The sequence below is a fragment of the Radiomyces spectabilis genome (assembly GCF_025331425.1).
Source record: "Radiomyces spectabilis strain NRRL 2753 chromosome Unknown BYT42scaffold_7, whole genome shotgun sequence".
Classification (NCBI taxonomy): Eukaryota; Fungi; Mucoromycota; class Mucoromycetes; order Mucorales; family Radiomycetaceae; genus Radiomyces; species Radiomyces spectabilis.
The window spans coordinates 659,767-680,702 of record NW_026251932.1 but is presented as its reverse complement, the minus strand read 5'-3'; the positions used below and the strand labels follow the sequence as shown (position 1 = coordinate 680,702).

Sequence of the window (20,936 nt, the reverse complement as noted above, 5' to 3'; positions counted from 1 at the left end):
AGGAAAAGTTGCAAGGAACTCTATTTCCGTTCGCAAGAATGGATTTTGCGTTCCACTGAATCAAATTTGCGGTTCGCAGCGTCGGACTTTTAACAGTATCGAATCGACCGCTCTCGGAACACACCATCATGACACTTTGGCTTGATTCATGCTTTGAAATGCGCTAAAACTGTTTTCAAAACAATCGATCTGATTAACTGAAGACGATGACAGCGGTTTATACTAGCTAAAAATCGTACATATTGTTTATGTAACATACAACTTGTGACGATAACCGAAGCTGCTGGTGTTCAATACCATATATTACCCACTGATCTGGTTTGTTATCTCCCAAAGGCAGCCTTTTCTAACTAAGCTCTCTCAAATAACCAACACATTAACGATTATGATCTACACTCAAGACAATTTTGTATGAAGTCTACATTCAATCTATTCGGATGCTGTAATTAGGAAAATTAAAGAAAAAGAGCGCAGCATGAAGGAAACTAGTAATATCCTCTATCATCATCGTCGTCATCTTCTTCATCACTGCTTAATGCAGCAGTTGCTTTTGAGCTGTAAATAGATTTCGACTTCTTTTTTTCCGTAAAATCATCGTCTTCTCCTTTCTCTGGTGGAACGGCCCCGTAACGAGCCAGAATCGCGCGTATACCTGGAACAGACGTTAACTCATCAATTTGACGCTAACCCTTTCCAATCGTCCTCAATTCAAATCCAAAGCTTACTTTTCATGGTCATGTTCATTCCACCAAACTGAATAGCGCCGACAAGATTGGCTTTGATGTCACCGTCACCATAGATCAAAAGCGTTGGGAGATTGCGGTCAGGATAATTGGGTATACATTGATCTCCCACGATTTTAAGGAATTTGGTGGCTTTAAACTGCTGTGCTAATGCCGATAAATGATGATTCATGAGCTTGCATGCTGGAATGCTGTCAAGAAAAGAGACATTGATCATTCAGTCTACTGCTGCGTGGGATTCTATCGGCACCGGGACTTACGAATCCTTGAACAGATGCACTACAACGTGGCATTCTTTACTCGCTTCGGTGACTTCTTTAACAAAGTCTGGCTTGGAGATTTGAACCAAATCGCCATATTTTTCTTTGGCTCCCTGAGCTTGCATTTCCTGCAGACGCTTTTGTCTATGACTGCAGTGTTATCACCGTGCCCTTTTGCGCGTGGCTCATCCCGTTGATCTAATTTACCTGTACTCCAAGATGATACGATCGTCCTCCAAGTCTTCCAATTCATCGAGTTCATCGAGGGTTTTGTTATCCAAATTGTTGCGTTCTTCTTCTTTCTCCCGAAGGCTGTTGACGTACATGTCTTCCAATTCGTTCATGGTCTGTTCTTGCTTCGGAGGCAAGATGCCTTTGGCACGGAGAATGTCATTCCTTTCATCATGATCAGATGAGCATATTGCTTTCGTTCCATCAAGGCTTCGTCACAGTTACCATTCGGTATCAGCGTTAGGATCGTCCATCGTTGTAAAATAGAGCTTGTTAAAACCCGAGTTGGGAGGAGGAGCAAAGAAAGATCGCTGTTCTGTGAAAATAAGCTCAGCCAAAGTTGACATGTTGAAAGTCACGCTTCACCCTCCCGATTTCAATTTCCTGGTGGACATGGCAGTTATTCAGCAATGAAAGCTAACGATAGAAAGCAATTACTGTAGAGAGATTTAACGACAGAATTGGGTATTGCTGAACGTTGTCTATAGGGTAAAGCGTGATAAAAACTGATATCCTCCACCGACCGCAGGTGCCAAAAATAAACCATGCCAAAAACGCTTACACAGTTCCAAGGGCATATCTAAACTGCAAAATAATGCCATCTGCTAAAACTGAAAATGAGATCATTGTCTACAATGTATTTGACGCATTCTACATAATCTTTTGATTCGTGTGGTAGCTTATTTTGCGGTAAAAGAATGCTGTCATAAAACGACTCTTTTTGGGGGGGCGTTTTACACTTAGTATATCCATTGCTCTTAATCGGACCTAGTGTATCAGCAATTGCCAACTTATATCGCCGACAAGATAAGAACGATGTATAAGATATTTTCCAAACTTAAAACAGCTTGTCATATGAGAGAAGAACGAACGGATCGATAGATAGACTCATGTGATTAGGAGCTTAATGATATGCCGGGTTTATCAATACAGAAAGATTTTTATTTTTATTTTGCATGAATGCAGCTGACTTTAACATGATAGGTTCTTGGAATACACTACAGCTTCGAGGGAGCAAAGCCAATGCGATCATTTTCATAATCGTACACAGAGTAGTAACTTCTCAAGAAGGTGTCACCCATGATGATAAAACTGGATCTTGCTTCACCGATACCCGAGTAGCATAATTCACCGCCTGCAGCCGCACGTTCACGGACAAGTTCGGACATGGGAACAGGGAATTCGTACTCTCCTAGACGGAAAGTGACAAGGGTGTTGGCACTGTCTTCTTTCATTTGACAAGGCATGCGCCATCCGTAAGCATTGTTGTAGGTGGCTCCAGGGATCTTGGAATGGATCCGGCGCGATAACTCGGGGGTCAAAATGATCAAGGTGGTACCTGTATCGATCACAGCATCGATGGAAGAATTCACCATTTCTTCACCGTTGATTTGGATACCTGTTAATTCAACTTGCCAGTATTTTCTGCTGGATAGAGATACGTATTTGAGCTCGCCCTCGTAATGGTCTGGATTGGTGTTACCGAACATCTACATGTGAAGGCCCCGTTAGAAAAGAAAATTGCCGATGGAGCCGAAATAACTTACCACTTCACCGGCCCCGCCATCTCTTGCACGTCCGAGCCACACCCCTACAACCGCCGAGGCGATGGATCCTGTGGCTTGCATGTGCTCGACGGTCGTCAATGTCAGCCCCGTGTGTGAAATATTCGGAAAAGCAAGACCAAAAATGCCGTCCAAAAACATATCTCTGGCCAAATCGGTACTTTCGCTTTTTGCCAAGCCGATGGTCTGTCGGTAAGAGATATCACCCAGCGTGATTATATCCTGACCCGAAACCCCTTGTACAGTGGATCCATCGCCGTACCGGATCCGCCAAGTTTGGTTGCCTTCAGTAAACGTGGAAGATTTCTTCGGATCAAACAGAGGATGACCACCACATCCATTACAGTCAATGGTTGGAAGCCATATGTCAGCACTTCCCGTATCAAAATCCATGTGAAATATCTGTGGTGGTGTACCAATTCCCATTTCCCCAATGTACTACCAAGGCATGTGAGCCAAAATTTTGATTACAACGATCACAGCATATCGCTTTTCTGCGTTGCTTTAGTTTTTTTTTTTTGAAGATTCACACCTCGACGTCGACAAATGCACTTGTCAAATCCACAATACCTGCTGCGGCTTTCAGCAGGGTTGGCGATGCGGTGGTTTCCAGCCCATACTTTGACAAAGCACGCTGCAATCGGGCAGGTGTATTCAATACATGGCCCCTCTTCTGTTGTAGCTGTAAAATGCTAAATAAAGTTGCATTTTGTGAGCACTGAAAAAACATATACAAAAATATATATGGGAACAATCAAAGTTAAATAAATCAATATAGCCTACTTCGGATCGGCGGCACTCAAATCGAAGCATAACGACGACAGGGCTGCCAAGCAACCCAATATAAACTTCATGATCGTGAATAAACTGTGAGTGCCGATAATTTTTTGTTGCAGAACTTGGAAAAAAGTTCTCTTTTATGGGAACCTAATCAACAAACAGTAGTTTCGTCTTAGCATTGTCTTTTTGCCCGAGGTCTCTTTTAATTTATAGTGCAATTTCAATCATAACTAAAAGACCGCAGATTGATCATAACTTGGAAACAATTTCTTTTTGGTGGTCATGACAATGACTTTTCAGCATTTTTGGGCACAAGAGCCGAATTGGAGACCAGAAACCGATGTCAAAAACATGTTATTCAAAAAAAAATAGCTGATATATACAAAAAGAAAGATATATACGGTTACCATACACGCATAATGAGATGATAGAAATACAATAGTAATATGGTGTCGCCAGCTTTTTCACTTTTTGAAAAGCTTTGTTAATCGACGCCCAGACTTTTTAATGCGGGTCTGAAGGCGAACGGACACAGAAGGTTTAAGGGTAACATGCCGGTTGAGCGGGGTATCAGAAATCGGCTCGGTCTGAGTTGCTGGTCGCAGTCGAGTTTTCAACGGTTGGAATTGATCATCGCTCGTTGTGCTACGTCGTCGATCGAATTCCAACAGTGGGCTCGATTGGATAGAGCTGGCGGCCGTCTTATCATCACTTTGCTGCTGAGTCATTTTGTCATTCTCCTCATCGTCTTGTTCTTCCTGATAAGTGATCTGGCTACTGTCGGAAGTGTGAACGGGGGACGTGGGATCGTCGTGTGCAGCCAAGCTTTCCCGATCCACTTCTGATAATCGGTCAGCTGCTGGTTCTACGCTCGGTTCCACAACATGATCAGACGCGATACTCTCTTGGTCCATACGCGCAACGTTAACTGGGATCTCTGGTTTCGTTTCCTTTTCAATGACTGGAAGTGGAGAAGCGGATACAATGGACGTGGGAGGGATCTCTGCTTTAGATATGGACAGTGATGGATCGAAGGACTGGACTGCTGGTTCTTCCATGGTTGCGGCTGTTTCAACTGGAGATGAGGATCGGTGATCCTCACGTAAATGGGAGGAAGACGGTTTTGTAAATGGAAGAAGAGTAATCATGACAATGAAGCGAGCAGTAAGTAGGATCAATCGTCCTATGCGCGTCTGAAAGGACACCTTCAGCGGGTGGGGCCATAATGCGGCGGCACACATTTGAAGGTAACAACTGGTTGCATGGAGTACCCGAAACGGTTGGGTCAGGGCCATGATCATGTATACATGAGCCACGCCATAGAGCAGTATTCGCGTCAACATATCAATCGATGGATGAATAAGAAATAATTGAGAATAAAAAAAAAATCAGGACAAGAAAAGAGCCAAAAAAAAAAAAAAAAATTGAAAACGAAAAAAGAAAGAGACTTCCCAGCGGCCCCTGTATTTTTTGTTGAAAAAGGATAATGCAGATAGTAGGTTTGATTGGTGGGTTAAAATTACAATAGGCTCAATGGCTCAATTGAGTTTTAAAAATGGTGCATCCTCAATTCTATTGTATAAAGAACATCTCTGGCGCAGTAGAGTACGATCGTTTAACAGGTTTGGTCGGTCGATGGGGTAACGATGATAATTGTAGTTTTCTTAGCATGACACTTGGTTCTGCACTCTTTCGTCGTTGTTGTTCTTCTTTCAGAGGTCGACCCACTGGATCATCCACGCTCACGCTACGCACACCCCAATACGTGCGTTTTAATCGCCCGTAACCCACGGTCCGTTTCTCCAACTCTTCAGGAATGACCACCATACCAGCGGCCACACTGACGCGACGACCGGAAGGATTCACAATAGGTCGATCTGGCAAAATATTGGAAGGCAGTGGTCCCCAGCCTTCTTGGCTTCGTTCATCCGAGGTCACGGTGCCAAGATCTTCGTCTTCGTCGGTACTGGCTAACGCTTCTTCTTCTAGCTTCAGCCACTCTTTTCTGTTTTCGGCAAGGTTCCGTAGTAGGTCGTCTGCTTTAGGAAAAAGAGCGGCAATAAGTTCGAAATATGGATAAACAACAAAGTCACCAAATTGAAGGCTGATGGTACTTTGGCTGATTTGGTCACGGTCCATGTTGGGTGATACTGGCAATCCATGTTCTTTTTCTGCTTCCCCTTGACGAAAAAATTCCTCGCATACAAGGTTGGACCATGCTTGGCATATCGGCCATGATCTTACTGCATTGCTGATATCGGCCGCATGAATCAGGACTTGACACAACATATCCCGCTGCTCCTGATCCAGTACGATGGAAGCAGGAGAATGGGTCATATCATTGACCTCTTCTGCTGGAGGGGTAACGGGTGTGGTAATCCTTGCTAGAGTATCGTCATTGACTGTATCATCAAACGATGTATCACTTTCAGTATCGGATCGTGGATCGTTCGGATTGGGCGGTTGTTCCGCAAGGAAAATCGGATGATCATGTAGGTTGCTCAACTGGCGTGGTTCCTTTTCGGTGTATCGTTCTTCTGTTTTGGTCACCAGGTCAAGCACTGCAGTTAAATTTTCCTGCAACTCGTAGTGGAATATCATGTCGGTCGCGAGAATCATCTTGATGATCGACGACCGTATTTCAGGCTCCGTCCAAGGAGTACCCATTGCCGCACTTGCCTTTTCCACGTGCCGCAGGAGTTTGTGTTTTGTCAATAAGTCCATCGTTAGGGTACACGAATAGCTTTCCAAGACGGATTTGTTTTCATATCGTACAGCGAGTTCCGTCTGTAAATTCACTTGATAGTTGTTGTTTTTTCCAGGCTACCAATCCCAAAGAAATAAGAAAAAAAGGGAGAAGAAAAAAGGAAGACCGAACCGCAGGGTGTGCATCAAAAAACAAAAAAATACAATTTTTTGTCACAGACAAAAGAAGAAAAACAGTGGAGACTCTTTTCTTCTTCTCTTTCTCTCTCACACATCGGTTCCCAAAGTCCCCACTTTTCCCAAACTTACATGGCCAATATCGTGGCATAAACCTGCAATGAGTAGAATTGCCATATCGTGGGCTGATAGATAAGAGGAAACTTCGAAATGACATAATAGGTGATAGAGTACAATGGTTACATCGGCGGCATGAAAGAATGAATGGTATGCATTGGGAAGATAACCATAGTCAATGTCAATGAGAAAATCCAGGAATTCTGAAGGAGTAATCCCCATGGCGTCATAGATTTTCAATCGCTGCAGGATCCCTAGTATATAACCGTAAATCTCGGCGCGCGATTTATCAAACACATTGAATTCCAAGGAAATCTCGTCAGGAAACGATGTATCGGTCATCTTGAGCATCAGCTACATAAACGAAAAGAAAAATTAGCTCATCCGCAAAACGAAGGCGCTTGAGGGTTCAAGAAGCTCACTCGTTCGATGATAAAGAGCTCTTGAGCTGATAAGGTATTGTGCCACAGGAGAAGCATGGTGTATAATATAAAAAAGTAAGGAAAAAAAAGGGAAAGAAATAAGATGCTCTTTTTCCCAAGCAAGCTGGTGTGTGTGGTGAATCGCACGGGGGGTTATGATCCCAAATTGATTGCGGTTCTTTTTTTCCCTCTTTCTCATTCGTTTTGCTGGGTCGTGATACTCCTGCTTTTTTTTCTCCGCAACATCATTCATAGCCACTCATCGTTCATCTTCATGCAAAAAAAAATTTAACGCTTTTTTTTTATTTAGTCTTTTGTCGTCATTCATTGTCACACTTGGATCATAGCAGAAAAAATATGTTAGGAGATTTACAAATGGCTCAATTCCTTGCTGGAAGGGTCATCTTCAGTGTTCTTTTGTTCTATTGTAGGAGACCACATCCTGGCAATGATATATTGGAGTATCTCATCGCGCGAACTGCAGGCCGCAAGTTGTTTGTTTTTCGCCACTTTTTCACGACATGCTTCTTCACATACTGCAGCTGCGACCTCAGCCGAGACGGTTCGGATGCGTTGCAAAGATGGATAAAGCCACCCTTGAGCCAATTCTTCGGGGGTCAGTGAGTCGGCCAAGGCTTTCGCAGCTACAAACATCATCCGATCGGAAATGTAACTTGGACGAGCGAGTGTGGCTCCCAACCCCACCCCGGGAAAGATGTACATGTTATTGCCTTGGCCTGGAATTCGGACTTCTCCCGTAGAAGGAATGGTGTAAGCTGGAAAGGCCGTGCCAGATGCAAAAATGACACGGTATTCTGTACTCTCCATGGCTTGATCAAAAGTGCATTCGGCTTGTGTGGCTGGATTCGACAGCGGGAAGACAATCGGTTGCCGGTTTAACTCAGCCATACGGGTCAGCACTTCTGGCGTGAATGCGCCCGGGACGGAAGATAATCCAATAAGACTGCCAAAAAATAAAATAAAGATGATTAGTAAATGATATGATTTGTCCACGGTGTAGTTGCTACTCACGCGGTGGGTTTAACGTAATTGATGATATCCACTAGTGATTTGTATTGCTGGCCGTCGTTGTCATCTCTTGCAAAATACACTTTATGTTGAGCCAATTTATCTCCTCGATCGGTGGTGATCAGTCCCTATCGATTGTTTCAGATATCTCATCTATGCAGCTGGTGCGTTACAAATATGCATTTCATCATACCTTGGTATCAACAATCCAAAACATGCGTTTGGCTTCCATCTCGGGAATCTCATGCTCGACCTGGAAATACTCTTGGATCTGACGTGCTACACCAATGCCAGCTGATCCTGCACCATAAAAAACAATGCGATGGTCGTGCGGTGCAACCGATGATTCAGCTTGCACCTTTTTGATCGCGTTCATTACCCCTGACAAGATTACCGCTCCGGTGCCTTGAATATCGTCGTTAAAACAGAGCATTTGGTATTGGTACTTCTCCAGCAGACCAAATGCATGCTCGGATGACCAGTCCTCAAATTGGATTAAAAGATCCGGGTAGACTTGATGAAGTGCCTTGAGTGTTTTATCGACGATCGGGTAGAACTGAGCAAAGGGGCGATCGTTAAACTTTACTGATAAAACATAGTCAATGCATTGATGAGAAAGATAAGCTCACCTTGTCATCACAGGGACGCGGTTGTCGTAGACCCAGATAAAATTCATGATGTCGTAACTTCTCGTTACTGGTTCCCAAATCCAATAAAATGGGAAGTGTCCGTCGGGGATCGATGCCTGCCCCAGCCACGTAGAGTTGGAGCTTACCAATTGGAATTCCCATTCCGTTCACCCCCAAATCACCGAGTCCCAAAATACGGGAACCGTCGGAAATAACGGCAATCTCTGGTGAATAATCGGCAAATGGCTGATAATTGCGAATTGCTTGGCACAGCGTCGTTTCATCGGTATCCGTCAAATAAAGACCGTCAGGAACACCTGGTGGAGCAAGAAAAGGATAGATGTGCGAATACTCCAAACACGCCGTGCCGACAGTCGGAGTATAAATGATCGGGGCGAGTTCCTGTCAAGAGTAAAGGAAGGTTGATCATCCTTGCTCTCACAGCATGTTGCCTTTTTTTTTATGTCGCTGCAACCATCAAGGCCCACTCACCTCTAGCTCATCAATCACAATTTTGTAAAAGAGTTGAACGTGATTATTTCGTAGCTGGGCCATGAATATATATTTTTCCAGCATGGATGATTTGGAACGCAGTTGATGCAAAGCACGTTGTTTCTGAATGTCAAGATTTTCCACCGCCGTCGGCAAAAGACCGATCAATCCGAGGGCTCTCCGCTTCTCGACATTGGTGGCAGTCCCTGGATACCATAACAGTCAATAAAGGATGAAAGAAGGTTTAATATGCTGTTTTTAGTCCATGGTGTCACGCATTTTACCTTGATTGTCATAATTTGCTCTTGCAAATGTTGAACACTGATGCGGCAACGATCCATTCGTCTGAACTTGATCACTGCAACCGTCCAAAAACTGCCGTCGAACGTAATCCAATATGGCCATTGTATTGATTGTTGGTAAAACAGAAAGTAATGAAAAGATGGGAGCGGTGTCGGTACAGATACAGATACGGATACAGCACAATGAAAGCTAATCGATTCAGGGAAGGCGGAAAATATGCTGGTTATGGTGTCTTAAATATCACTTTAAGCGGAACGCTACGGGTTAGCAATCACGAGCTTCAGCATGATGGACAAGGTTGTGATTGGCAGAGACGCAACGTGAATCACACTGCGTTGATTTATGCTCACATGCGATTTGTCCAAAATTTTGTCGTCACATGGCGTGAAGGCTCCCATTAGAGTTTTTGCGGATAACCATCCATCTCTGTGAAGTGCGCATGTATTTGCCCGCTCCCGTTCTTCAATCACTGATTTAGTCCGGCGTTAAGCCAAAAACAAAAGACAGAGAGACAAATTATCACTAATCGTGTATCCTAAAATGGGCATGATAAACTCAGCCCTGGACGTATATGGGAGGCGTTTGGGAAAACAAAAAAGGCCAGACTCCTCCTTTTTCCCGATTTGATGATTAATTGACATGGAAACGTTGCAGCTTTTGTGTCGATTTTAATTTATCCAGCTTGTATTCTCCATAGGGATGTTGTTCAATACAATTTATCGTTGTGGTTTGATATATTCTTTGAATGAAAGTCATAGTGATGGTGGTGCAGTAGGTATGATATGCTAAAGTCGTTCTTTCGGCGTCATTTTACACCGTTAAGAAATGGCTAACTACAGGGCGTTTAAACGAGAGGAAGAATGAAGGAAAGAGATAACAAAGAGATGACCAGTGAATAATATGACCTCATAAGTGATGGTCCACCCATGCCATCCGTAGTGAATCTGATGGATGCAACGACCATGACGTTTCACTGTCTTCCCCGTCTGATCCATCAGCATATCGCGAGCTTGCCCGATTCGTTAGATCAGACCGTCTTCTGCTAGCTGGATGGATGCCTGTGCTGGGTCGTGCTTCGTCCGGCTGTTCCACAGGATCTGATGTGACCGAACGTCGGCTATCGTCTTGGCATGAGACAAAATGGAATTTTGAAAAAAAAAGAAAAGCGGCAAGCGCCGTTGTTCACGTACCATATCGGACATGTGGGTTTCAGCCGTAACCATTGGTGAATACATTCATCATGATATTCGTGACGACAAGATAGACGAATGATGTCTAATTCGGTGCCAAATCTTTCCTGACAAATACTGCATTCTGTTGCCACATCTATCCACCGTATGTTTATCAGTCCGCATTAAAAGATAGAATTCACACATGCGAAAATTTTCCCTTACCTTTATCAGTTGGCCGTAACCTTCGTTTGTAAACGTGGAGATATCGAAGATTTGGTTCCGATGGCTGACGAGTAGTGCTGATGATTGGACACTGTGGTATTAGTGATTGTTTCTGGGGTACCCCATCACAATTCGCTAACCTTGCGGAACGATTGGTCAGAATATCGATCCAGTTGTCGAGGAAACTTCGTTGATACGCATGGTCGTCTTCGTTTTCACTGTCGGACTCTGGCGACCCATGATAAATGACACTAACAACCAATGTCAGTACAGATATGCAAAAACCATGAAGGATGCCTTTTTTTTCTTTTTTTTTTTTTTTTTTTTTTGGCCCTGGTTTTGAATGGAGCAGGAGTAAGGCTTACTCAAATAAGCGTTCAATTCGAGAAAACGGTAAGCGAAAAAAGCCTGCAGAATTTTCGGGATCGTCGTTGGGTTCCCGTGCTGTTTCGCCACGGATCAAATCTTCCACTATCGAATACTCGTCGCCTGCCATACGTTGCATTAGGGCTCTATAGGTGACAATGGCTTCGTCGACTTCCCCGTCTGCCAAATCTTCCATCATATCTTCCATCAATCCGCCCCGAACAAAGCGATCATGTAAAAGCTGGTCTCGCTCTTGTTCCTGAACTGTTTCGTCTTCCTCAGGTTCAAACCACTGATCGTGGAATATTTCCGAAGGAGGTGAGGAATAGATTGTTTCATGATCAGAGAAGGATGGGCGAAAATCGAGGAAGGGGGAATCCATTTCATTTTCGGGATAGAAGTTGTGTGACTCGAAGGGCATAAATGCATGATCCATGACTATAAAAGCGTCGTCGTCCGCCGTAGAATCACCGGCATCATAGGAATGCCGCCACGATTCACTTCGTTGCAAAGGACTACAGTAGAAATCGGGTGTACTTGATCCTTCGTTGTCTGATACCCATGGCGGTGACAGCAGCCTGTGCAGATAATCATGACGCTCCATATCAGATTCCTCAGCATACTCGTCGAATCGAGGAATACTGTCCGTGGAGAGATCGCTGTGCACTGTGTGATGGTGGTCGTCAGAGAGCATAGGTTCAAAGTCAAGATCCTCTCTGTAATCAGAAGTCTAATTTCAAGCCTACGCGTTGAGATATGGGGTTGGTTTTCTCTTAACGGTTATTCCTAGGTACCTCTTCAAGAAAAGGGGAATGGCAATAATCACAAGTAAGATCGGGTGTCATCGTAGCGATGGTTCGATGTTGACACGAATAGCAATAATAGACGTTTAGCATATAAACAAGGCAGAGAATAAAATAAAAAGAAAAGGCACTCTAAAAAAACCCCACTAAAACAGTTCGAAAATGGCAATCCTGAACAGGACAATGCGTCACAGAGTGCATGCAATGTGCGTGTGTGTCTCGATAACGAGGAACTCGGCTGTCCAGCTTTGACCTTCTCTCAAAAAGAACTTCCAGTGGCTTCAGTGTATGTTTTTATACAGCACACGGTGATAATGTTGGATTTGCAACAACGCTCTGCTTTGGATTCTGGAGGAGAAAAATTACACCGTTATTGTGCCTGCATAACAATGGCCACTGATAAAGTAACAGACAGCTGGCGATAAGTAATAGATAGATAATCACAGCACAGTATTTACCGCTGCCATGACTTTCCACTTTTGAAGGACCCACTGATTCGCGAACTGGTTTGTCAACCGTTTCTGTATTAGATTTTTGCAAATTGTCTGCTTTTTTACTCGTCATCATTCCCTTGCTCTGCTTATATGCTGCTTTTGCAGTGATGGTTCTGATCAAAAGTAGGATTTGACGGCGACAATCGCACATACAAAACGTTTCACATACAAGATGATCGGTCACACCCTGATTTCTAACAAAGCTTTAATCAAATACTCTATTAGGCATGTGATGAATATCCGATAAAGGGGGTTGCTGAATGGGTGATTCCTGAAATTACGGCACGTTCTGTTCGCTGCTGTTGCTGTTGGATAAATTATGGGATACAGTTTTGCAATGTGAGCCTAGAAGTGAATAAAAAAAAGTTCTATAATAGGAAAGCTTATATGCTACAGTGGATTGAAAAATTCTGCAGGTTAATTAGTGGCGTGGTGATATTTCGTTGTGTAAGATTCCTGATGATGACGGGTGATATTGTGATTTAAACCACCGAATTCGTTTGACTCGTATATTATATGCGAGAGGTCGTTTTTTTATGCTTCTACTTTGTCTCATTTGCAATCTTCAACCGTAATGACATGTCAAGCGACTCCCATGGCCAAAGAGGCAAATGAGCCTTTGCAAGAAGAAGAACTAGAAGTAGGCTATTCAACGGCCACCGGCAAAGCATATCTTTGTGATACTGTAAGCTGAAACTCAGATATAGGTGCTTCGGAAGCAATTTGAAAGAGAAGAACCCAACGTCTGCATCCAAACCAAGTTCAACTATGCATGGGGCTTGGTCAAATCAGATAGAAAAGTAGATATTCAGTATGGCATTATCTTATTATCAGGTAACAATGTGAGATGGAAAATAAATTGTGAGTTTTTCCCAGCTGATATGGACCGTTTAAAAGAAATCTACACAGACGCACCTGAACGACGGAGGGAATGCCTTTATTACCTTGCATTGGGTCATTACAAACTATCGGATTACAGAGAAGCCAAGGAATTAAATTATCAGCTGCTCAAGCTTGAACCCAAGAACCATCAGGCCATCGACCTGGATCAACTTATTGACCAAAAATTATCCAGAGGTAAGCCCGGGAAAATATTCATCGACACCTGGAAACGGCAACCTAATTTGTTGGATGTAGACGGTATGATTGGTCTGGCTATTGTGAGTGGGATGGTGGCCGTAGGCGCAGCTGTGGTTACTGCTCTTCTCAGGCGTGGCGGTGGACGGCGATAAAAAGAGTAAAAAAAAAAATCACGGGTGCGGAGATTCAACACTTTAGACAACTTGGCAGTGTTTTTGTTCGTGTTTTTTTTTCTTGACACGGTTTTCTGATTAAAGCATTCTTTTACAGTTTATTTCATCTTGGTTGTAAAAACACGATACCAACCTAATCGGATATGGCCATGGAAAGCATAGAAGGCAGAATAGAAACTAAAAAGCCGACATTGCTAGATTCAACCCAATCAGAAGCATCCAACACCTCAACCGTAACTCCATGTCCAACCGAGTCGACAACCGATCCGTCGTCTTGTCAACTAGGCACCAAGCGAAACATAGAACCTGATAGCACAGCAGTTTTTGAAGAAGATACAGAACCTAAAGACGATGAGAGAAAAAAACGTCGGACCCAGTCACGCGATCCTGAACCACGAGAGGACATGTCAAGTACGCGTCTAAGAATGCAACAATCACCTCAACAAAGTCAACATCGAACATCCACCCGACCTTCTACACAACCGCGATGGCACAGTCAATCCTACATGATGTTCTTGGCTTTGCGGCAACATCCCGATCGATGCTTACCTCGTACACAACTTATTAAAGCGGCCATCGACTTGGATAAAAAGATTAGCCAGGAACGTAACCTACCAAAAGTGTTTCGAGGCAAGGTAGGAAACAAGACGATTAGAGGATATATCACGATCAATACTGATGAATATCACTGCAGACGCCCATGAATTCGGCTTCAGCTATTTTAACCTACAACAGCGATCGATATTTTGTCCCTTTCAAACCGGAAGGAAGCCGATCGACTCATTTCAAACTCGCATACGAACCTGGCAACTTTAAAACAGCGGTGCAAGAATATCGGAAATGGGAAGCCAAGTTGGCTGAGCATGATTGGCCCTTTTGCTTTGGTGAACTGAAGGAGGAATTCAGGAACAAAGCGCCCAGTAACCCGTCGGAGGTGAATGGGGAGCAACCAGTCGAAAAGGTGACAACGGAGACCGCCAACCCCGCCGAGGAATCTAAAACACAATTGACGACCCAACCGAGTATGACAATGAGTGAATCTTCGGGACAGATGGAAGCCAAGGTGATCAATAGCGATCGTCAAGACACAGTAGCTATAGAAACCGAGAACAAACCAAAAGACGATACAGCGGCCGCGCCAGTTTCGCATGACATGCCTACACTGGATCAACTGGATTTAACCAACGTACCGAAATCATGGACGGATATCGTTCGTGTAGCGGATTCAAACATACCTGGAGCAGGCAAAGGCCTATTCGCGAAGCGCCGACTGCCGTATAATACTCCTTTGGGATTTTACTTTGGCGTACCAATGACAGAAGACGAATTCGATTCTCTTAAAGACGGCGTAGGACGCGCCTCGGAATATTCCATCATGTATCGCAAAACAGTGTTGGATGCCACTGATGAGAATGGGCAACCCTACAGCGATCCGGAGGGAGAAATGTACTGTCCGTTCCATTTCATGAATGAAACAAACGAGGCCGGTGCGAATATGTGGTTTTTGGAGGGGGCCTTGGTAAATCAAGTGATCTGTTGGACGAAACGCGATATTCAAGAAGGCGAAGAATTGCTAGTATGGTACGGACACGATGTGGATCGTTATTGGAGCCAGTCATCGAAACCCACCAAATCATCTACTCCATCTGTCCGATCGCCTTCTTCTCCGTCCTCCCCGCTTGCATCATCATCATCTTCATCAACATCTCCCGCAGCTTTACCGCCATCGACAGCATCCCAATCACCATCTGTTCCAGACAAGATCGAACCATCATCCTGATTATTAATATGTGTAAAAAGTATTAATTTTCTATTTATCATCATTTCAGAGTAAGTATATCATGTATTCTATAAGGTTCGGTATATCAAGACACCCGTAGGCGCATGCCCTTATGATGCCACAAAAAAATAAAAAATAAAAAACGTCAAACATTCGACTCCGCCTGTGCCGGAAGAAGAATCACAAGCGGCTTCCGAGTTGTTCGAGGAGTTGGCCAGATCAAGCGGGCAGACGATAAAAGGAGGGAGAAGAGTTGACAAATGGTGGTATTGCGAGACGAAAGAAATATTCAAGTTTTGGATGTTTTCAAGGTGTATATGTGCGTGTATCTGTTGCATGGATGACGGGACGGGACAAACCATTTTTTCACCATCCGATCGTTAGGTTGACAAATCAAGGCCGATGAGAAGATGAGGGAGATCGAGAAAAGAAGCCCATGGATGTAGCGAGTTTATGGAGGAAAGAAGGGTCTCGGGAAGAAGAAGAATCAGCAGACAAAGAAAGTTTCCTTGTCGATATTTGACCCGAGGGCGTTTCAGGTTCCCGAAGTGAAGAGACGCGGGCCAAGGTTGACATGGACGGTGTACTTTTTTGGCGGCGAAGAGATTGATACAGGGCACGATTCATTTTTTTCGTCGATGGCGAAGCTGGAGCAGAGGCTGTTCGCACCAGATTCGCCGCGAAAGGAATGAAGGAGCTGGCGCGCATCAGCTCGACGACCGCATCACAAGAAGGCGTCAGTAAACGGGGATGGTAGGAACGGTCTTGCTGATTTGATTTCAATAATGTATCTCGAATGTCATAACGTATATTGATTTCTTGGACAGCATTGGTCAAAATGTGTTGTTGTATGATGGTGTCGAACTTGATCTTTAAAGCGTCGAAACGGACTTTTTCGTGCGGTGTTAACCATGCTTCTTCTGCTACGTTGAAATGAAAAGGATAGCCACTACTGAGTATCACAGCATTGTCGAGCAGATCGCCAAACGCTGCTTGGACCGCGCGCTGGTAATCGTGCACCGCCGTGTAAAACGCTAGATTCTCGCCGCAATAGGTTTTCTCCAAGTAGTTTTTAAATTCAGCCAGCATCACGTAAGGCGATTCATCATTGAGAACAGTTTCCAAAGTCAGGTCTTCCGGCATGGACGGCCATGGGAAAGACGTGCCGTTACATGCCATTGCGAACGATGCCAAGGTAACGTAAACAAACCAAGAAACAATCAAGTGACTTGGTATGAGACACTTTGGGGGATCGGGATCGGCTTTTAATTTCATAGCAACCGTTGCCAAAAGGCACCGCGACAAAAAAAAATCGGAAGGCAAAATGAAACCACGTGCTAGAAAGATTTCCATGGTATCGGCAGCAGCGTTCCGTTGGCATTGTCGCACCAAACAAGCTAGAGTTTACTTGTCATATTTTTTATAAAAATAAACAGACAGCTGTCAATACAAGTAATCTTTCTTGTGCTGCAGCAGCTTATAAATTTTTTCGTTTTATTTGTTTTTCCTCTTTTTGCTTTCTTTTTCTATTGAATTCTTTTCTTTGTTTGCCCTTGTTTGCTTCTTTTGCTTAAATGCGTCGACCACTGCGCAAAAAGATCGTCATCGTCGGCGACGGTGCTTGCGGCAAAACGAGTTTCCTTATCGTGTATCAAAATGGACAATTTCCTGAAGTAAGAAACACAGCGAGAAAAATTGAAACCTATCGTCTTCTATTGTTGCTAAATAGAAAAATCCTTTTCTTTCTATTCCCCCTTTCTTTTTGGCTCTCGTTTGAATTTTTTTTTCCTTTCTTCTCTCATACGAAAGAAATACCTGCCTACGGTGTTTGAGAATTATATGACGCGACTAGAGTTGGACGGCCATAAATCAGTGGAATTAGCATTATGGGATACGGCAGGGCAAGAAGACTATGATCGTTTACGACCGCTATCCTATTATGAAACCGATGTCGTCTTGATATGTTTTGCAGTTGACAACCCGATATCATTGCAGAATGTGCGTGACAAGGTACACACATTTTTTTTTTTGTTTTTGAAAAGCGGACTTGATATCCATGGTAGTGGGTTTGACTGACGGAGATTCATATCGGTTACATTTCTATTTTTTTTTCTTGACCAGTGGTTACCCGAAGTAAAGCATTATTGTGGCAATGTCGCGCTTGTGCTCGTGGGACTCAAAGTCGATTTACGCAAAAATACTACTTCTTCCGCCTCGATGGTCACGCCCCAACAGGTACGCGATATAATGCAAATGATGTGTTGAACGGATGCCTCAGCGGACGATCCTGACTGATGGACGGAATGGAATTTAGGGAGCGGCATTGGCCAAGGAAATCAAGGCGAAATATTGCGAATGCAGTGCAAAGGAAAACTTGTACGTATCGGATGTCATCCGAACAGCTGCACAAGTGGCTGTCAAACCAAGGCATATTCTCCGTAAACGATGGTGTCGTATCCTGTAAATCCGATGACGGATAATGCGCACAGAAAAAGCGATCCTTTACCCATGGGTGATGATGATTTACCCTTCTTCATTTCAATCTCCTTCTTCTTTTTTCTTTCTCTCATAACCATCTGATTTTCTCCTTGTATATCTTGATTCTTTGATTCATACCCTTTTACTGTTTAGCATCATTCCTTTTGGGTCTCTTTATTTTGCTTGTCTTGATCTTTCCTCATTAGACATAGAGTACATACTATCAGGTTTTATTTATATAACGCGTTCCTTTCTTTCTACATAGCAGAATCCTTGATAAAACAACCTTGCTTGTTCAATCCTGAATGGCTCACTGTCTAATTAATTTTATTTTATCTGGAAACGAGGGACTTCGTTATGTTTAAAAGCATTTGTGGTTGTGCTACAAAGAGCATTCAATATCTTGAGCTTATGCATTTCGCGTAACAATTAAGTTTCCTTCGACATTCTGTGCAAGGTCTCGGCTTCTGGAACTGTTGCACCAACGCAAGCTGTTGACCGCACCAACACAAAGTATCTTACCGTATTTTGCCGAAAATTGCTGGCTAGTACGCGTAACAACCGCGTTACTACCTTTTAAATACACAGATGAAAAAGGAAATACAATGTGGAACAGAGGGATAACATGAGCAAAACTGCCGTGTCACTTATTGAGAAACTCGGTCCAAAAAAAAAAAAAAAAAAAAAAAAAAACAGATTAGCGAATATGTATGATATAAGGGATCAATTATACACAAAATAGTAGGTTCATTTACAGCGGAAACATAAAGTAGGGGAAAAAAGAAAACAAAAACAAAAACACGGAACCAAAAACATGCAGACGTATTGTGTGACAAGAAGAAGTGGAAGCGAGGAAATTCAAGGGAAGGATCATTGGGTCATTCTGATGGATGGTTTTTTGGCAACGTGGACGTTGATGACGCCATTGTCAAAACGCAAAGCAACCGACATATCATCGTTTCCTTGACGCTGTCGAATAGCCATCACCTGCTTCGCAAACTCAAATCGTTGCATAGGATCCCTTCCAGCTGCTAAATCAGGTTGACCGAGGCATCTTTTCAAAAACTCGAGCGGCAACTGAGCAAACACTTGAGCCAAATCCAACACATTCTGGGTGAACGGAGGTAATTTCGAGGATGAGATATACGTATTGTTCGAACGCACTTCGTAGTTGAAAGCATCCAATTGAGTCGCCAGATGCTGGCAAAGGCACACCACTAGACGGTGCTCAAACACAGACGCCCAATGTTTGGCACGAAAGGGCTGCAAAGCATTCAGCCAAAAGTAAATGTTGGCGGGTTCCAAGCTATTCGAGACAACGTTTAACACAAAATCCGTCAAATCCATTTCCAGTTGCTCCGCGACATCGACAATTTCCAAGCATACGGCCGGCTTATCATTCAACAATAGCACGATTTCCTGATGCGTCAGCGGCCGGTATAAATGGCCTAGCGTATGATGTAATCCTTCCACGGACACAGCTGGTGATACATTCAACTCCATCGATGGTTCAGTGGATTCGGACAAGCGGCGATAGAGGACAGGCGATCGGGAAAGAGCAAGACAGTGCAACGCCATGGTTTGCTCCAGTGTAGGAACGGTGACGGTAATATCAGAGAAAAGACCTGTTTAATTATTTTTTTACCCAACGTGTATCGAGCGGTTGGTTAGCATAGATCATAGATACTCGATAAGTGGGTCGCCAAAGTCTACCTTGCTTGAAGCCAACGTTGAACATGTAATCGCAATATTCCTGAGCTGCAGCATGACTGTACATGGGAGTGACTGCAACTGGATTAGGAGGTGGCATAGCCTGATAAAAGGACTGCGCAGGGCCAAACTGATTCAACATCATGGGCACGGGCATCAGCGGTGGTGCATGGCCATACTGCTCTGACGTAGAGTAGATGGCCTCGTTCGCAATGGGCGTGGGCATTAACAGAGCAAGGGCAAAAAACGAAAAAACAAAAAATTAGGGTCACGCGCTGAACAGGGAAATCGCTCCATCGACGCTGGAACTGCCCCCCGTGACGGCTTTTTGCCAAGAAGTGATATTTAAACCGGGCCTTGCTAGTCTACTTAAACACAACCTACTCATTTTTTATGCCAAGATATTATTCCAATTTCGAACTATTGGCAGAGCATTTGCAGCTGCTGCCAACCGATTTTATTGATAGTCTGTACCTTTCGTCGCAAACCATACTATGTCACGCTTTTGAAGGATTACAGAGGTTCTGTTGCTCTCTCGCGCCAAACGATGAGAATATAGAAAAGGTAATAGCGTTTGGCCATCCTTGGACTTCAAGGAATCATTCTATTTATTTTACAGTAGCATTTGATGCGATTTGAGGAAGAAATCGAATCGACTCTTTCTTTTGATGTATTGCAGCAATACCTCTTTGACTCGGTATTCTGGATGCCGCCCGATTTATCCATCCAGCTTGACCACTACCGAGATCTCGATCTAACCCTCACTGCAGAACATGAGATGACAATCGATAAAGAACTCCAAGCAGCTCTAGAAGGGGTCATGGCAGTAAGTGGGAAAATGACGGCTTAATACTCGTGGATGCCCTAATTTTCCCTTCTACTTTGACCTCAATCTCAGCAATGGCAATATTCTCACTGTTTAAAGCGAAAACATGCATTTATGAACAGTCAACTACAACAACTGAACAGTTTACAGCAGCAGCTGGCAACTTTACCTTTGAGCGAAATTAGCCGAGGTATCAAACACAGTTTAGAAAACGATCCATGACTTGTGTCTAACGGTCCCTCTCATGCTTCGCATTTATGTCGGAAAGATAGACTCCAACATGTGGTCAACGACGTAAGCGAGCTACAAGCATCCATCAAGCAATTACAAACACTGATTGGGGCAGCTGCACTCTCTTTTCATCCGAGATATGATAAA

General features: G+C 43.7%; 12 protein-coding genes across 12 annotated transcripts; 4 read left to right on the top strand and 8 right to left on the bottom strand.

Moving 5' to 3' along the window:
* Window positions 1–188: 188 nt before the first annotated feature.
* Window positions 189–2,079, bottom strand: BYT42DRAFT_571029 (thioredoxin-like protein). The gene is made up of 5 exons (XM_051568450.1): window positions 1,460–2,079; window positions 1,211–1,399; window positions 1,004–1,147; window positions 726–934; window positions 189–652 (listed from the first exon to the last, which is right to left on the bottom strand). The coding sequence occupies exons 1-5, from the start codon at window positions 1,579–1,581 to the stop codon at window positions 486–488; spliced, it is 831 nt and encodes a 276-aa protein (XP_051422957.1). The 5' UTR covers window positions 1,582–2,079; the 3' UTR covers window positions 189–485.
* A 153-nt stretch (window positions 2,080–2,232) lies between these two features.
* Window positions 2,233–3,653, bottom strand: BYT42DRAFT_614300 (aspartic peptidase domain-containing protein; the record flags this gene model as incomplete). The annotated part of the gene is made up of 4 exons (XM_051571841.1): window positions 2,233–2,724; window positions 2,782–3,237; window positions 3,332–3,491; window positions 3,583–3,653. The coding sequence occupies 4 exons, from the start codon at window positions 3,651–3,653 to the stop codon at window positions 2,233–2,235; spliced, it is 1,179 nt and encodes a 392-aa protein (XP_051422956.1).
* A 390-nt stretch (window positions 3,654–4,043) lies between these two features.
* Window positions 4,044–4,637, bottom strand: BYT42DRAFT_546292 (uncharacterized protein; the record flags this gene model as incomplete). Its single annotated transcript, XM_051565875.1, has 1 exon — window positions 4,044–4,637. The coding sequence occupies one exon, from the start codon at window positions 4,635–4,637 to the stop codon at window positions 4,044–4,046; it is 594 nt and encodes a 197-aa protein (XP_051422955.1).
* A 514-nt stretch (window positions 4,638–5,151) lies between these two features.
* On the bottom strand, window positions 5,152–7,058 carry BYT42DRAFT_614298 (uncharacterized protein; the record flags this gene model as incomplete). Its single annotated transcript, XM_051571840.1, has 3 exons — window positions 5,152–6,402; window positions 6,595–6,933; window positions 7,002–7,058. The coding sequence occupies 3 exons, from the start codon at window positions 7,056–7,058 to the stop codon at window positions 5,152–5,154; spliced, it is 1,647 nt and encodes a 548-aa protein (XP_051422954.1).
* Window positions 7,059–7,370: 312 nt separating this feature from the next.
* On the bottom strand, window positions 7,371–9,556 carry BYT42DRAFT_614297 (uncharacterized protein; the record flags this gene model as incomplete). Its single annotated transcript, XM_051571839.1, has 6 exons — window positions 7,371–7,965; window positions 8,034–8,158; window positions 8,224–8,586; window positions 8,660–9,061; window positions 9,152–9,357; window positions 9,436–9,556. 6 exons carry the CDS (start codon window positions 9,554–9,556, stop codon window positions 7,371–7,373), a joined length of 1,812 nt encoding a protein of 603 aa, XP_051422953.1.
* Window positions 9,557–9,895: 339 nt separating this feature from the next.
* Window positions 9,896–12,274, bottom strand: BYT42DRAFT_571012 (uncharacterized protein). Its single transcript, XM_051568449.1, has 5 exons — window positions 12,009–12,274; window positions 11,214–11,944; window positions 10,849–11,099; window positions 10,645–10,780; window positions 9,896–10,571 (listed from the first exon to the last, which is right to left on the bottom strand). The coding sequence occupies exons 1-5, from the start codon at window positions 12,108–12,110 to the stop codon at window positions 10,361–10,363; spliced, it is 1,431 nt and encodes a 476-aa protein (XP_051422952.1). The 5' UTR covers window positions 12,111–12,274; the 3' UTR covers window positions 9,896–10,360.
* An 811-nt stretch (window positions 12,275–13,085) lies between these two features.
* On the top strand, window positions 13,086–13,743 carry BYT42DRAFT_497595 (uncharacterized protein; the record flags this gene model as incomplete). Its single annotated transcript, XM_051564507.1, has 4 exons — window positions 13,086–13,151; window positions 13,219–13,345; window positions 13,409–13,588; window positions 13,649–13,743. The coding sequence occupies 4 exons, from the start codon at window positions 13,086–13,088 to the stop codon at window positions 13,741–13,743; spliced, it is 468 nt and encodes a 155-aa protein (XP_051422951.1).
* A 446-nt stretch (window positions 13,744–14,189) lies between these two features.
* Window positions 14,190–15,544, top strand: BYT42DRAFT_497308 (uncharacterized protein; the record flags this gene model as incomplete). The annotated part of the gene is made up of 2 exons (XM_051564487.1): window positions 14,190–14,399; window positions 14,459–15,544. The coding sequence occupies 2 exons, from the start codon at window positions 14,190–14,192 to the stop codon at window positions 15,542–15,544; spliced, it is 1,296 nt and encodes a 431-aa protein (XP_051422950.1).
* Window positions 15,545–15,937: 393 nt separating this feature from the next.
* BYT42DRAFT_546287 (uncharacterized protein) lies at window positions 15,938–16,723 on the bottom strand (the record flags this gene model as incomplete). The annotated part of the gene is made up of 1 exon (XM_051565874.1): window positions 15,938–16,723. One exon carries the CDS (start codon window positions 16,721–16,723, stop codon window positions 15,938–15,940), a length of 786 nt encoding a protein of 261 aa, XP_051422949.1.
* Window positions 16,724–17,020: 297 nt separating this feature from the next.
* Window positions 17,021–18,333, top strand: BYT42DRAFT_571002 (transforming protein RhoA-like protein). Its single transcript, XM_051568448.1, has 4 exons — window positions 17,021–17,217; window positions 17,354–17,554; window positions 17,666–17,779; window positions 17,859–18,333. Exons 1-4 carry the CDS (start codon window positions 17,119–17,121, stop codon window positions 18,006–18,008), a joined length of 564 nt encoding a protein of 187 aa, XP_051422948.1. The 5' UTR covers window positions 17,021–17,118; the 3' UTR covers window positions 18,009–18,333.
* A 559-nt stretch (window positions 18,334–18,892) lies between these two features.
* Window positions 18,893–19,958, bottom strand: BYT42DRAFT_614291 (uncharacterized protein; the record flags this gene model as incomplete). Its single annotated transcript, XM_051571838.1, has 2 exons — window positions 18,893–19,647; window positions 19,736–19,958. 2 exons carry the CDS (start codon window positions 19,956–19,958, stop codon window positions 18,893–18,895), a joined length of 978 nt encoding a protein of 325 aa, XP_051422947.1.
* A 167-nt stretch (window positions 19,959–20,125) lies between these two features.
* BYT42DRAFT_614290 (uncharacterized protein) lies at window positions 20,126–20,856 on the top strand (the record flags this gene model as incomplete). The annotated part of the gene is made up of 4 exons (XM_051571837.1): window positions 20,126–20,296; window positions 20,355–20,558; window positions 20,631–20,748; window positions 20,831–20,856. The coding sequence occupies 4 exons, from the start codon at window positions 20,126–20,128 to the stop codon at window positions 20,854–20,856; spliced, it is 519 nt and encodes a 172-aa protein (XP_051422946.1).
* Between the last annotated feature and the right edge of the window lie 80 nt (window positions 20,857–20,936).